Consider the following 15,657-nt stretch of genomic DNA (forward strand, 5'->3'; position numbering starts at 1 on the left):
CGCGTCGGGCTCTGGGCTGACGGCTCAGAGCCTGGAGCCTGTTTCCGATTCTGTGTCTCCCTCTCTCTCTGCCCCTCCCCCGTTCATGCTCTGTCTCTCTCTGTCCCAAAAATAAATAAACGTTGAAAAAAAAATTAAAAAAAAAAAAAGTAAATAAACGTTAAAAAAAAATTAAAAAAAAAAGAAGTAGGAGAGGTGATAGATTATAGATTATTCACTGGGTGCGGTGGGGGGAGTGAATTTCTGTTGCAGAGAATGGCACACAAAAGGGTAAGTTTTTAAAAAGTTTATTGATATTACCCAAGTTTTAAAAATATGGAGTAATAGTCTCCATTGCTGCATCAACACTATCTTATAGATGGTATGTTTTAGTTATATCAGTACTGACCCTATGCTCAGTCAACTTATTTTTAAATTTTCCAGAATTGGAAATCTGTGGTAGCTGAGTATACACAAACATTCGTCATACTCTGTGGGGTGGACGCATGTGTGTGTCATTTCACAACGAGAAGCTCAGCGTCGTTTTTGAGGGTGAGGCTTCGTTTTGGCAAACTTTCTGGTCATTATCTCATTTAACCATCACACAAACTCTGAGGAGTAGGTTGTGTTCCCATTTTACAGATTAGGGAGCTGAGGTCCAGAGAGGCTGCATAGCGTGTCCCAGGTCACACAGCAAATAAATTGGAGAGTCAGCATTTAGCCCAGGTTTGCTTATCTCCAGATTCCAAGCCCCTCACTCCACCCTACTGCCTTCCTCCAGACCTAGCAGACTAGTCTTGCCTTCCAAATTCTCCTTTCTTATATACGTCCGTATGTATTCCTACATATTTCACCTGATTATCCTGTGTCTGTTTTCTGGGTGTCCTACCACCCGTGACAGTAATGGAACATCTTTCTTCGTCATCTCCTCAGGTGGTCCCAAGAGCCTGACAATGGACGCCGTTCACCTCAGCATGTCCAGCGCTTCCCTCGTGAGGCAGCCTTCAGGAGGTGGACTCAAGACCAACAGGCCCCGAGTCATGTCCAAGAGTGGGCACAGCAATGTGCGAATTGACAAAGTGGATGGCATATACTTACTCTACCTTCAAGACTTGTGGACCACCGTCATCGACATGAAGTGGAGATACAAGCTCACCCTGTTTGCCGCCACATTCGTGATGACGTGGTTCCTTTTTGGAGTGATCTACTACGCCATCGCGTTCATTCATGGGGACTTAGAGCCGAGCGAGGACGTTTCGAATCACACCCCCTGCATCATGAAGGTGGACTCTCTCACTGGGGCGTTTCTCTTTTCCCTGGAATCCCAGACGACCATTGGCTACGGAGTCCGTTCCATCACGGAGGAATGCCCTCATGCCATTTTCCTGTTGGTCGCTCAGCTGGTCATCACAACCTTGATTGAGATCTTCATCACAGGCACCTTCCTGGCCAAGATTGCCAGACCCAAAAAGCGGGCGGAGACCATCAAGTTTAGCCACTGCGCGGTCATCACCAAGCAGAACGGGAAGCTGTGTTTGGTGATCCAGGTGGCCAACATGAGGAAGAGCCTCCTGATCCAATGCCAGCTCTCTGGCAAGCTCCTGCAGACCCATGTCACCAAGGAGGGGGAGCGGATCCTGCTCAACCAAGCCACCGTCAAATTCCACGTGGACTCCTCTTCGGAGAGCCCCTTCCTCATTTTGCCCATGACATTCTACCACGTGCTGGATGAGACGAGCCCCCTGAGAGACCTCACGCCCCAAAACCTGAAGGAAAAGGAGTTTGAGCTCGTCGTCCTCCTCAATGCCACCGTGGAATCCACCAGCGCGGTCTGCCAGAGCCGCACGTCTTATATCCCAGAGGAGATCTACTGGGGCTTTGAATTTGTGCCTGTAGTTTCTCTCTCCAAGAACGGAAAGTACGTGGCTGATTTCAGTCAGTTCGAACAGATCCGAAAGAGCCCAGATTGCACCTTTTACTGTGCGGATTCTGAGAAGCAGAAACTTGAGGAGAAGTACAGGCAGGAGGAGCAGAGGGAAAGGGAGCTGAGAACTCTTTTGTTACAACAGAGCAACGTCTGATGTCAGTGAACGCCCCGGGTTGAGCCCTGGGAGCCCTTTCCGCGTCCAAGCTCCCTTAGAATGCAGAGGTCACCGTGAAAACGTGAAGGTGTGGATTCACCCTAAAAAGCTGCACACACATACAAAATCACCCCCCGCCCCTTGGATCTAGTGCCTAAGCAATCATCGCCACGTTTGAGGAGTTCCTTTTCCAATGCTTTGTCTGCAGCGATCTCTCAAAATTCGTATTTCCTAAAATGGGGCTACATTTCCACAAACTTGGTGTAGGGCAATTGAAATAATGTCCTGCCGGGTGGACAGACAGTTAGCAATGCTGGTATTGAAAGGAAGTGCATTTCTACACAGGATATCAGCCATCATATAAGGTATTTATTCAAAACAATTATCAAAGACGTTATGGCCGAGAGTTGAAATGTGGTTCGGTATTCCTTTATACCGTTGCTTTAAAGCACCCTCTTCAAGGAGAGAAAATGCTATATATACAATGGAAGCTACTGGTAATACATAAAAAGGGGCAAGGGACTCTGTGCTCACAAAAATCATAGTTCCGTTTTTGCCTTGCTTCGTTGGATTGAATTGTAGGAGTGAAATTGATCAAACCAGGGGTAAACAGTTGAGAAAACATACACAAATGGACTTGATGCTATTAAGTTTTTGGTCGGAATGTACTGCTATTTTCTATTCAACACCAGCAACATCAGCACCATCTGGGAGCTTATTAGCAATATAGGCTCTCAGGCCCCATCCGGACTTAGAGAATCAGAGGCTGTCCCTTAACAAGACCTCCAAGTGATTTGTATACAAACGAAAGTCTGAAAAACGTCCACTCTGAAAGTTTTCAAGGGAACTTTCTGAAGCCACGGGACCCCATGGGTCCCAAACCCATTTGGCCCCCGGACCCATCCTTCTTTCTTCAACTTGTTATCATGGGCCAATATTTTTGTCAACCGTCTACCTTCCTCATCTGCAAAGGAAGTGCCACTGATATTCCAAGATTGAAAAAATTACTTGAGAGGAACGGCTGTCATGCTAAAGCACATGCTTGTTGACTCTAGTTAGCACAAAAGAAAATGAAGCCACATTACAATCAGAAACTTGCTCAGATGTTGAAGTCCACAGGGTTGGATGGGGCCATGAAGAACACAAGGGGTGAGGATAATGAATTCGTATACAGATGACTCCTTGGGGCATGAACTTTGGTAATCTTATAACGTGTAAAGAATGCCTCCAGCATTTAAATAAATCTCATGCAACTGAGTCTTACAGGGGTAACATTTTGCTCTTGGCAGAATCTAGGGGCCAGGAACCACATTTCTTTGGGGCAAAGAATATATGTGGGGCCGGGACTAGCTAAATGTGCCACAGGTGAATTCACATTTCATTCAAACTGGGGTCAATTTGTGTATTCCCTCAAGAAGAATGTGACTGTAAGCGGGGAGGCACTGTGTGGACATACACACGAGCCCACATATATGTACACACACGGACACACACATGCACGCACGCACGCACGTCCTGGCTCTTCAAGCATAATTGTGGAAACGATCAATGAAAGATGTTTGCAATGAAGAGAGCCAGTCCTCAACAAATATGCTCATAGATGTTTTCTTCTATAAAGATGGGGACATTGGGGCTCCGAAGAAAAAGGGAAAGCAATCTGGATTCGGGTTATCGGGGAAATGACAACACGGATTACAGCAAATCCGGCCCTATCTTCAGGCTACCACACTTTCAATAGTCCTTCCACGTAAGAGAAGATGTGGCTCACACATCTGACTGGGGGCTGAACACTTAATGCAGATGTAAGAATAACAGGGGTAAAGTTAGAGATAGAGGGGGTTTAAAGAACAATCTCAATGTACAAGAGGCTTTTCTTTTATTATTCAGGAATTGTTTTTTCTCTTTCTGTTGATAATTTAATGGCAGATTGTTTTAGATCTTTATTCTCTTAACGAAATTGCATATACAGACATTAGCCCTTTTGGTTATTTTATGTTTTTTTTTTATTGTATATTGTGGTGTAATCGACAGGAAAATAATGCCACGGGCGTGTTTACAGGTTTTCTATTGCACTATTAAATTCTCTTCATGGTATTTACATCAGTGCTAATTTAAATGTGATTAAGGTGAGGAATCCTGCATACTTGCGTAGTATTTGGTATATTGATGGAGCATGAGGTGGAGAAATCTTTTGTGTGTCCATTGAGCTTATCTATTTCAGCCAAATCTGGAAGACTTGGTCATCTGATCTTTTGCACTACCCGAAGCAGCATCCCCAAAGCCAATACTTGTTCAAGTTGATAAATCATATAGTAATACGATATTTTGTAAATAGTTCTATACTTATATCTGGTTGAAACTTAGCATTTCCCAAGCACACTTACTTATTATTACTTGGTGCACAGCACTCTGGTGTTAACAAACTAACCAAAGATGTAGGTGGCAAACTTATTTGATTATATCTGGATGGTCTTTTGACTGAAACAGATTCATGCTCAACACCCAACTGAGAAGAAATCGAGCTAATGCAACGTTTTTGACCCAAAAAGCCTTCTGCATTTTGGAACATGTCCAATGCATCAGGCCTTCTCGGTGAGACCATTCCAAACTGTCACGTTCCCTTTGAAAAATCACAAAGCCAATAGCGGCAAATCAGTGTAATCTGATTTATTTCAGTAAGAAAATATATTGTACTTGCTTGGTACCTGGTAGCCAATGGTCCCAGACAGCAGAGCCGAGATTCACTCACTGACCCTCCTCAGAAGCCACTTTTGGAGACGGGGTAGAGACACACATTGGTTTGCTTTCCCATTCAGGGGGAAATCACAGCACCAGATGAGACTCCAGAAATCTAAAATAACTGGCTAAAAGTGAAAAATGCCATGAATAAGGGGATCGGGTATTGAGATGAAATTAAACGATGATTCATTTGCTTTTTCTTTAAATTTTCAATTTTAATTGATGGCGATTTTGATGCCATTAAATGCAAATTAAGAAATATTTAAAAAGTGACACTTCTACTCCTGTATTATTCTTTTGTCCTTGCCTGGATCCTTTGAACTTATGTCATCTGGAGAAAGAAGGAAAGAGAGACAAAAAACATAGAAGACCCTAGGTCTTTGCTTTGGTAGCTCAGTCAAAGGTCATCATCCTCAGGCTTGGGTTTGTCACTGTGGTCAAAGTGTTGACATTTGACCGTGTGGTTGACAGTCTTGGTTTTCACTCTTGTCAGACTTTTTTCTTTGCCTGTTAACTATTTGAAACATGTATTTTGAATGAAGGTTATTTTATCAAAGTTTTCTGGGATGGTGTTTTTTAAAATGAAATGTTAGCATTTCGAGTCTCGATTTCCATGTTCTGTGGTGTGCACTTGAATTGCAGCATTTGACTTTGGATACAGTCAAGATGCACTTCATTTTCTTCCTCCTGGAAGACACACTTGAAAGACTAAAGTTTGACATCTCACACTCCTCCTTGATTATTTGCATTTAACCCTCTGTGAACTTCAGTTTATCTTGAATCAGAATGCGTTGCCCACCCCAACTTGGGCCTGCGGGCAGTGATTTTCCTAGCCTTTAAGAGACACTGATGAATGAAGTCCAACTCTTTCCTGAAGCTTTCCGCTAAATACTTACTGAAGAAGAAACAGAAGGCGGAAATGAGGAGTTAGCCACTTGACTTCATCTTCCTCCTCTGTCAGTTCTGCTGAGCTCAGTTTGCTTTCCACTTAATGTGTGCTTCACTGGCTGTTTTTCATCTTTGCTATCTACTCTATCAAGTCAACTTATTCTGTGGGTTAAAAAGAATTGATTCGGGAGGCACCGGGGTGGCTCAGTCAGTTGAGCATCTGACTTCGGCTCAGGTCATGATCTCAGTTCGTGAGTTCAAACCCTGCATACGGCTCCGTGCTGACATCTTGGAGCCTGGAGCCTGTTTCAGGTTCTCTGTCTCCTCTCTCTCTGCCCCCTCCCCTGCTCACGCTCTGTCTCTGTTTCTCTCTCTCAAAAATAAACATTAAAAAAATTTTTGTTAATAATTGATTCAAATTAGTAATTTGTGAACATTTAGATGGCCAAAATTTGGGAACACGAATTTTTATTTTTCTGTTGGCATTTGCTGGTGTATAAAAAATAGAAGACTGGGATGCCTGGGGGACTCAGTTAAGCGTCTGACCCTCGGTTTCAGCTTAGGTCATGATCTCATGGTTTTATGAGTTCAAGCCCCACGTCGCGCTCTGTGCTGGCGGTGTGGCGACTGCTTGGGACTCTCTCTCTCCCTCGCTCTTTACCCCTCCCCCACTCAGCTGTCTCTTTCTGTCTCAAAATAAATAAATAAAACTTAAAAAAAAATAGAAGACCAAGGAACAGCTGATAATTGCAGTTGATAGTTAATTCCTAATTAAATTACAATAATTGATTGTGGAAGTCAATGGACATAATTGATATAGGAGTACAAAAGCCAAAGATATCTTATGGATAGGTAAATGCCATAGAACTCTGAGTAGTAATAATCATACCAGAGTGAGGAATGCTAGGCATGCTGTGTCTACAGAACATGTCTTGTATTTAATGATTTCTTTTTTTGTCCTACATCCTGCATGGACTTTATTAAGAAGCTCTAAGTGTTCAGGGGCACCTGGGTAGCTCAGTCACTTAAGCATCTGACTCTTGATTTCCATTCAGGTCGTGGTCTCAAAGTACATGCGTTCAAGCCCCAAATGCGGCTCTGTGCTGACAGCCCAGAGCCCGCTTGGGATTCTCTCCATCCCTCTCTGTCTGCCCTCCCTCACTCATGCTCTCTCTCTCTTCCTCTCAAAATAAATAAATAAATAAATAAATAATAACTTTTTAAAAAGATGCTCTAAGTGTCCTGTATTCACTTTTTTCCAAAAAACTTACAAAATCACACAACCAATTAGAAAAACATTTCAAATTCAACTGGATGTCTTGCATATTTATTTGCTAAATTTGACAGTCCTGCAGAGAGTATTCACATAATCCCAAACTATGCCCATCTCTAGAAGGGCCCTTCACTTAGAAGCTACGGTTTTCATACAGCAGGCAGTAAAGAAAGGGAGTGTTCCAGAAGGGTATTTTCCTGGCTTGCCCCCTTAGTAAGAGTACATTTCGGCAAAACACAAAGGGTCAGGGATACATTCCGTGTGGCGCAGAACAGCATGTTCTTCGAGGCTATCAAGGAAGGGCCTAGGATGATGGCTTCAAAGTCCTCTGCCACATGGTGGACAGGAATCCTAGTTCCCAAGCCCGTACCAGAGAATCAGGCCTATGGTTAGGGTGGATTCTCAACAAGCACTGGGGGAGGGGTGCGGAGGAGGGGAGGCAAAGCCAAAGACATGGAAGTCGGCATCAAAGTCCATCTCCAAGCTTTTTCTCAGCAGGCCCACCTGATGATGGTCTTCACTCACCATGGTCTCCTCTTCATTCAAGGCCAAACCGTGTCTAGCATCCAGGCACACCCACACCCTGAGGACACCCAATTTCATCCCTCAAAAATATTCAAGTAAAGGTAGAACCCGCCCGGAGTTAGACTCAAAGGGGGCACCTGGGTGGCTCAGTTGGTTAAGCATCCGACCTCGGCTCAGATCATGATCTCATGGTTCATGAGCTCGAGCCCCGCGTCGGGCTCTGTGCTGACAGCTCGGAGCCTGGAGCCGGTTTCAGATTCTGTGTCTCCCTCTCTCTCTGCTGCTCCCCTATTTGCTTTATGTCTTTCAAAAAATAAATAAAACGTTAAAAAAATTTTAAAATATTAGACTCGAAGGAAGCTACCACAATTGATTAAAGGGTACTTACCGCCTAAAAAAAAAAATCAGAAGTTGTTGACTCTGAACTAAGAAATGTGACCCCTTAGCTTGTAACTACTATTATTGTGATATTGCAAATGTCCTTAATATAATGGAAAAAGTAAAAAGCTTCCAAGAAGGTGATTGGGAAGTTCAAAGGAGGGATTTTTTTAAAATTCACTGTAATTCAACTTTATTCTTTCATCTTTAATCAAATCTTAATATTAAGGATGTTGTATGAAATCAAATCATTACAGGAAGTATGACTGTATCAGGGACTTTTTACAAAAACAAACTTCCAGATCGCAAGAGGAAGCTGTGTTTGTGTGCGGACACAGAGTATTAAATAGCAGTTGGGACAGGAAGACAGGATAACAGCCAACTTGGATCTATTTTGGAAGAATTATTTCTGTAGGGTGTCATGGAATTATAAGTTACAAAAAGTGTGTTTCACTCTGGTAAACAGACAGCTCCATTCCAAAAGGACCCATTCCAAGACACCGCTTAATCAAATTCATGAGAATGTTATGGAGAGCAAAAATCCCCAATGACCTGCGGATTTTACAAGCAAACAGTCCCACGACTCATAAACCCTGGCCGTGTGTGCGAAGCGAAATTTCGATCAGGCCTCAGTGTCCTGCTACATGCAGCGTTACGTCTGACTGCTGCACCGTGTCACAGGACGCCTGTCCTTGCTTGTCAGTGACTTTGGAGCCGCTCTCGTGCTTGGATTTGCCTAAGCAGCATCGTGACTCCCAAGATCCCAATCGATCCCAAGATCGGGTCGCTACTGGTGGGTGTTAATATAGGTATACTATGTGACCACCAAGCCCAATCAACCTCTGACCTATCAGTAATTGTTCTTGGCATGCGTCCCTTTATGTTCTAAAAAGCCACACACCTGTGTGTCGAGCCATTTCTTGCTTTCGTAAGTATCTCCTCCTCTTCCTGTTTACGTGTGGAATCCCTCCCGTCTGTGAGACAATAGCAAACCCAATAAGGCTAATTTTATAGTCTTGAGCTTTTTAAAAAATTATTTTTATTTCGTTGGAATGGAAACAGCGTTACAGGGGTGCTCTGACGGAGAGGGACCTAGTATTCTCTTGGAGAGCTCAGCAGCTGCTACCAATGATAGTAACTACAATAATTTGGGAGTGGGTCCTAAGACCTTGTTAAGATGTTGTTATCTGCCAGGGCCTGAAAGAATGTATTTTTCTTCCTTTTTACTCAAAGAAAAGAAGATGAAGGGTCTGTCTCATCTCTTTCTTTTGCCTTGATGCTCTAGTGATCATTTCGTTTTCATCAATGATTAAAGATCAAGTAACTATTTAACAACATCCTTTCTGCACCTCAACCCTTACCAAAGTCCCTTATGTTTCATTGCTCTTCTGCTTTGATGGATTAAAAGAAAGAAAACACGTAGTTACATAACCCTTAAAGGCACAACGATTTAAAATCCACATGGCAGAGACGTGCACGGAAGCTATCTTCCTGGAAGTGCCTTGCTGGGGAAACCACGCACACGTACGACGAAGGAACAGGTGCGGTCCTAAGCCTGTGACAGGTGTCTCTTTTGGAGCCTTCCCTTGTGGAGTTTTGGCTCCTTCACTGCCACCTTCCTGGTGGTGGCAAGACTGTTCGTTGCGTGAGAATGTGACTTAGAAATTAAAAAAAGACTAGCGCATATAGTAAGAAGTCAACTTTGAGAAGGCTGTTTGGGAAAGAAAACAAAATGTTTTCCAGAAAGCGCACAGTATCTTGGAACACAGTAATGAGGCTCGGGAGAAGGAAATATTTTATTAATTTTAATTTGCGCTGATACGTATTTTTTTTCCTAACCCTTTGTCTCAAGAATCTCCTTGTCTTTGGGGCGCCTGGGTGGCACAGTCGGTTAAGCGTCCGACTTCAGCCAGGTCACGATCTCGCGGTCCGTGAGTTCGAGCCCCGCGTCGGGCTCTGGGCTGATGGCTCAGAGCCTGGAGCCTGTTTCCGATTCTGTGTCTCCCTCTCTCTCTGCCCCTCCCCCGTTCATGCTCTGTCTCTCTCTGTCCCAAAAATAAAAATAAACGTTGGGAAAAAAAAAATTTAAAAAAAAAAAAAGAATCTCCTTGTCTTTGTGGGGTCACCTTGGCCAAGAACCGAGCTATCCGTGTCCAAGCCATAAGATAGTTTTGCCTTCACCACACCATGTCCCTGGGGCAGTGAAGATAGACATTTGTCACAGCAGCACGGGAAACCTTGCTCCTGGGCTGAAAACAAGGCCTCCTGGCAGCTGTGATCTCTCTTCTCAAAAATCCTTGCTTTTGGTAACCTGCCTTCAAAACTGTCAGGCCAACAAGTTTAATGGTTTAATTTTCCGTGCAAAAGTCCACATTCTTCTCAGGAGATTTGTATTCATTTGAAATTTTTCCCCCAAATTTTCTATCTCTTTGCTTGGATTTAACAGTTCCATCGCAGGACTCAGCGCGTAGTATATTTGAGTGTCCCAAAGGTCTTTTCACCAGTCTCAGGGGCCACCGTCTGTATTTCTTGGTTTGCCTCTACTGAGTCTTGCCCTTGGCAGGTACACCTTCCTATAAACTCTGTTTACGTGTCATTTAAAGATCTACCACAGGGGCGCCTGGGTGGCTCATTCTGTTAAGCGTCCAGCTTCAGCCCAGGTGGTGATCTCACGGTTCACGCGTTCGAGCCCCGCGTCGGGCTCTGTGCTGACAGCTCAGAGCCTGGAGCCTGCTTCGGATTCTGTGTCTCCCTCTGTCTCTGACCCTCTCCCATTCATGCTCTGTCTCTCTTTCCTTCAAAAATAAATAAACATTAAAAAAATTTTTAAAGGATCTTCCACACGTCTGCCGCAACTACGGCCTCACAGTTTTACAGCAACACAGAATAATGCATGTTTTTCTTTACCCACGCCCCCCATGAATATGGCTGACCTACTATGTTGCCCGCACGCTTCTTCTGCTCGTACAACCACACACATACATGCCTCGGGACTTCTGGCCACACCTTGAATTTGCAGAGAAGAAACCATCCTACACTCGTAGGGCTCTGAATACGTCAACAACTTTGAACATTTAATAGTGTGCTGCAGACCTGGGGAAGGAGGTAGCACGTGTCTGGTTACCTGTACTTTCCAGAAGACTCGACGGTTCCCTGAGGTTCAGTGTCTCACCCTGTGTGACCTCGCAGGCCAGCACAGTAACCTACACTTTTCCTTTTTGCTCCTAAATTTACAGCATGGAATGTCATTATGGAGCTGATTTCTATGTGACCTAGGTCAACATGGGATCATCCAGGGCGAGCATGAGGCTGGGAGTCTGGGTGAATTCCATGACGGCCCTAACATGTTGCAAGGGGCCTATGATTCAGGAGCTGAGCACCCGGGATAAGGATCTAGAAGGCAGAAATGACATTCAGCAATCATCCTGGAAGGAAAGGGCAGAGCGGTACGAATGCCCCTTGCCAAGACAGAAGCAGAATCCACACCACTGCTGCTCATCTGAGTAGGGACCAGCAGTCAACCGAAGAAGAGATGTGGGGGGCGGCCAGGATCAAGAAATCCTGGAGGAAGGTCGTGGTGACCCAGCAAATCTACCTTGTTTGGTTCAAAGTTCCTTACATTCATTATGACTGCATCGTATGTCCTTAACACAGGTAAACATTGTTAGGATTCCCCATTTTACAGAAGACAAAACCGAGGCTCAGAGAAATTAAGGAACTTGTCCAAAGTTACACAGCCAGTAAGTGACAGAGCCAGGAGTAAAACCCAGGACGGACCCAAGTGAAAGTCTGTCTTCTTCCCCGGGCTCTAGCCTGCATCCCGGGTGGGCGTCCGAAGGAGCATAAGGGATTTAGTGGTTGATGTTCTCAGAGCAAACAAAGCTGCATTTGCTTGGCCCTCAAGTGTTTTTGCCAAGTGAAAACACAAGCACGGTTGAGTTGCTGTGTCACCACAGACCTGGCCCATGAGTACAAAATTAATGCTGAGCCAGAGCAGCACAAATATGGATTTTGCCTGAGTGTTGCCTGCTGGGGATGGGGCGGTACATTTCCTACTGATTGTTTGGCTGGGCTCTGAAGACATGAGTCGTAAGGATTGATACTGGGAACTTCAGTGAAACTCTCAGGTAGGCGATCACTTCAAGGTCTTGGCCAGTCAAGCAAAAGGCAAAGAGAGTTTTGTAGAGAGAAGCAAACACCACAGAATCAGCAGAACTCTCTGGAACCGGATACTAAGTTTATGGGGCCTATTGAGGACAAGCGAGTGGCCCCTGCACACTGCTGTGATAGTGACCAGGGACGGAGTGGAAGTGATCAAGACCCAGCCACCAAGAAAAGCTAGAAACACGGACAAAGGTCACAAGGGAATCTCTGGAAGCTGACTGTGGAAGGCGGTTCTGATGGATGGGTCCCAACACCATTTCATGGGCAAATGGGAGGCAGGGGCAGTATGAATCCACAACAGAGGATGAGATCAAAGAGGTGAAGTTTCGGGAGTAGGCCTCCAGTCCTAGGGAGTCCAAATCAGAAGCAGAGCCCCGTCCCTAGGAGGGAGTCAGTGAAGAAGAAAAGCAAGGCAAATCTTATTTCTAGAGGAAAAAAAAAAAAAAAACAACCCTGAGGTTGGAACTCCACCACAAAGAGGTTGGCTAAGGTAGGAATGGAACCGGGCAAAATATCGTGGCTTCCTCCCTGGGAAGAAGGGTTCGCAGTGAGCAGGACCTAAGTCGAGGTGGACTTGGTGAGGACCCAATGGCCCGTTGCCTCTTTCCTTTCCCTGAGTAGGAGTCAGAGCTGGAAATCAGAGCTCCTGCCTCAGGGCTCCCTAAGCAAAGCTTAGGAGGCCAGGAGGCAAGCACACCCTTCTAGACTTGGTGTGTCGTTTATTGAAAGAAAACGTGGTTCCTCGCTTCGCTTAATATTTACTCAGCCAAGCCAGACCCTTTAATAAACACGTGATTACCAAGCCACATCCTCTGGAGTTCTGTGATTGCCACGTTAGTGTGTGTCTCTCCCTTTTAAGCACACACGTCGTGTTGAATTAGGGACCACTTAATGAGCTCATCTTGATTTGATTACTTTGGTAAAGACCTTATTTTCAAATAAGGTCACATTCTGAGCTTCCAAGAGGTAGGACCTCCACGTAGCTTTTTGACAGGACAATTCACCCTACAACTATTCTTGCCTACCTTCTTCATTGCCAGCTTGTGCACACTCAACCCTCCTCCTATCCTTCTTCTTGGAAGAGGTAAAGGCTCCCTTCAGTAATAGTGACTGTCCTGAATTTCCCAGTCCTGCAGAATGGACAGACAAAGCAGAACTCTAGCAGATGTTCCCTTGTGATTTGGGAATCTATGACAGTGGACACTCCTAGACGCTCCTTCTGAGAGGGTTTCTGGTTGTCAGTGCAGAGAACCAAGAGTCTTCTTCCTGGGAATTCTCTCCATTGCTTCATACAAAGGAAGGCTTTTTTGACACTGGTTTTCAAATGGTCAGAGGCTAGCTGTAGTCTCTACAAGTTAATCATATACTGGGCTCCCCATCATCCCAATTGCTATCACAAAGAGCTTGCTGATTTCCCAAGACTTGGAAGTACTTGACATGTAGGTGCATTTCATAATTCTGTGTCTATCATTTTTGGCGTTTTGTGTCTCCTACTACAAAGGTTAGGAAAAACTCTTCTTTTAATCAAGGCATGCTTCATGGAGGAGGTTCTGCAAGGACTGCCCTTCAGATGCTGAGGGACGCCTGCTGGGTTCCCACACTTGCATCATTTTGCTGAATCTGGTGGCATCACATGTTTATGAGAATGAGGCTCTTGTATATTGTTTTCATCCCCAAGCCGTCTCTCCCCCAGCACTGGAAACCTGAGACCCAACCTTGCTTCTCCCACCTTCCCTCCACCAGCATCTAATCCATTGCCAGTCCCTGCCCACAGGACCCCTGACAGGGCTCCCATTCTGTTGCTCTGCCCTTCACTTGGGCCACCATTGTCCCTTATCTGGTTTTTGTGAAAAGTTTCACACTGACTGTACTGTCTCTAGTCTTCTTCCCTTCCAATCCACCCCTTATGATGTGCCCAGAGTGGTTGTCTAGGACTGATGACATTAAGATCTGGTGGGATTATGCCCTCACACCAAACCTGACTCTTCAAAAAGGCCAAGTGTCCTAACGTGGCATTGATGGCTTTCTGAGATCTGGCTCCTGATAACCTTCTTCCTCGTCATCCCTGTGCTTTGGGTTCTATCTTCAAACATCCCGAAACATTTGCAAATCCCTGAATGCTTCTCTAGCCTCTAGGCTTTGGGTTATGCTTCCCCCTCCGTCTGGGATTTCCCTGGCCAAGTCCTGCGAGGTCTGCTGACAGCTTTGTACAAATGGCTTTCTTGAAAATATCTATGATATCTCAGATGAGGGCTCCTGACCACGCTATTGACTTCCCATAAGGCATAGTTCTCACCTCTCAGAGGCTTCCCTGATGCATGACTGAGCTTACAGCGCCTCTAGATAACAGTCCACACCTTCCCAGCTGTATCTCCAGAGCCAGGCCTTGCAAATGAGCAGTTCCCATCCTTGGTTCACTTCTGTAACTGACTCAACACTGGTTCTTCTGATGAAACTAGGTGGGGTGTGAGGTAAGATAGTGAGGCATTTGCCTTGAGTACTAAGTGTAAGGGGTGCTAAAAGCCAAGTAATCGAGACAAATATTTTGAAGCAGTGTTTTTTAAAATTGAAATCAATGCAAGAAATCCATGATGGACAAACTATCAAAAATTTAAATAAAGATATAGGATCAATAGGAATGCTCAAAGGAAAATCTATAACTTCAGGTCTTTATTTTAGAGAAGAAAAGCCTAAAATCAATGATTTAAGCTCCAGCCTCAAGAAGTGAGAAAAAGAGTAAATGGAAGGAAGGAAATATCAAAAACAAGATAGAAATCAATGAAATAAAAAAATACACAAACAATAGTTCTGTTTGAGGTTACAGTTTTAAGCTCCTACAGGTAGAAGCTATATAGCTTCTGGGAAAAAATGCATAAAATCAACTTCCCAAGGATTCTACAGAGTGAACAGAAGCAAGTAAGCTCTTAAGAAGCATTGAAACTCACAGGGGACACTCCCTTCTCTGTAGCTTTGCCCTAAGGCAATTGCAGTCGTGGTGTCATAAGTCAACTAAAACTCCAATGAAAAGTCACCATTATTCTGGCTCCGGAGAAAAGGGAAGGTGCCCAGGGCAACCAGGGTTACTGGAGGGTGGCAAACATCTAAGAAAGGAGGGAACATGAAGTGGGAATCCCTAATTCTGTGCATAAACTCTAGAAAAATCTGTGGGTGACCACTGAACCGTTCACACACAGGACAGACTGCAAAGTCCAAACTGAGAATACAGGCACTGCATACACACAGGTGAGATCAAGTCGGAAGTTTAACCCTAACCAAGTTATTGCCTGTTAAAAGAAAAAACATAAGCACACTTCATAAGAAGAACATAGAATTCGGAGTCTCTACTATACGCCCTTGACAATATTCAGGATACAGTCCAAAATTAAACAACATACGAAGAATCAGAAAAACGTGACCTAGACTCAAGAGAAAAGACAATTAACAGAGGTTGACCCTGAGATGACAGTCGTTAAAACTGCTCGATGAGGTAGAGAAAATACAATGGTGATGAATGAAAAAATAAAGAAATCTCACTAGTGATATAGAATACATAATTGTATATAAGCCAATCTGAAATTTTGGAACTGAAAAAATAAAATATCTGAAATAACAAATTTGCTAATGGGTTCA

The 15,657-nt window shown here is 44.4% G+C and overlaps 1 protein-coding gene across 9 annotated transcripts in view; it reads left to right on the top strand.

The window, feature by feature from the left end:
- The window catches only part of KCNJ15 (potassium inwardly rectifying channel subfamily J member 15), an 80,726-nt gene extending 73,923 nt beyond the window's left edge, over nucleotides 1-6,803 (top strand). For all 9 annotated transcript variants that reach the window (XM_047875332.1, XM_047875333.1, XM_047875331.1 and 6 more), the window contains one exon: nucleotides 913-6,803. In XM_047875332.1, the coding sequence (XP_047731288.1) occupies nucleotides 933-2,060 (1,128 nt within the window). In that variant the 5' untranslated portion in view covers nucleotides 913-932 and the 3' untranslated portion in view covers nucleotides 2,061-6,803. The remainder of the gene's footprint in view (nucleotides 1-912) is intronic.
- Nucleotides 6,804-15,657: the final 8,854 nt, after the last annotated feature.

The sequence above is a fragment of the Prionailurus viverrinus genome, chromosome C2 (assembly GCF_022837055.1).
Source record: "Prionailurus viverrinus isolate Anna chromosome C2, UM_Priviv_1.0, whole genome shotgun sequence".
In the NCBI taxonomy this organism is placed as follows: Eukaryota; Metazoa; Chordata; class Mammalia; order Carnivora; family Felidae; genus Prionailurus; species Prionailurus viverrinus.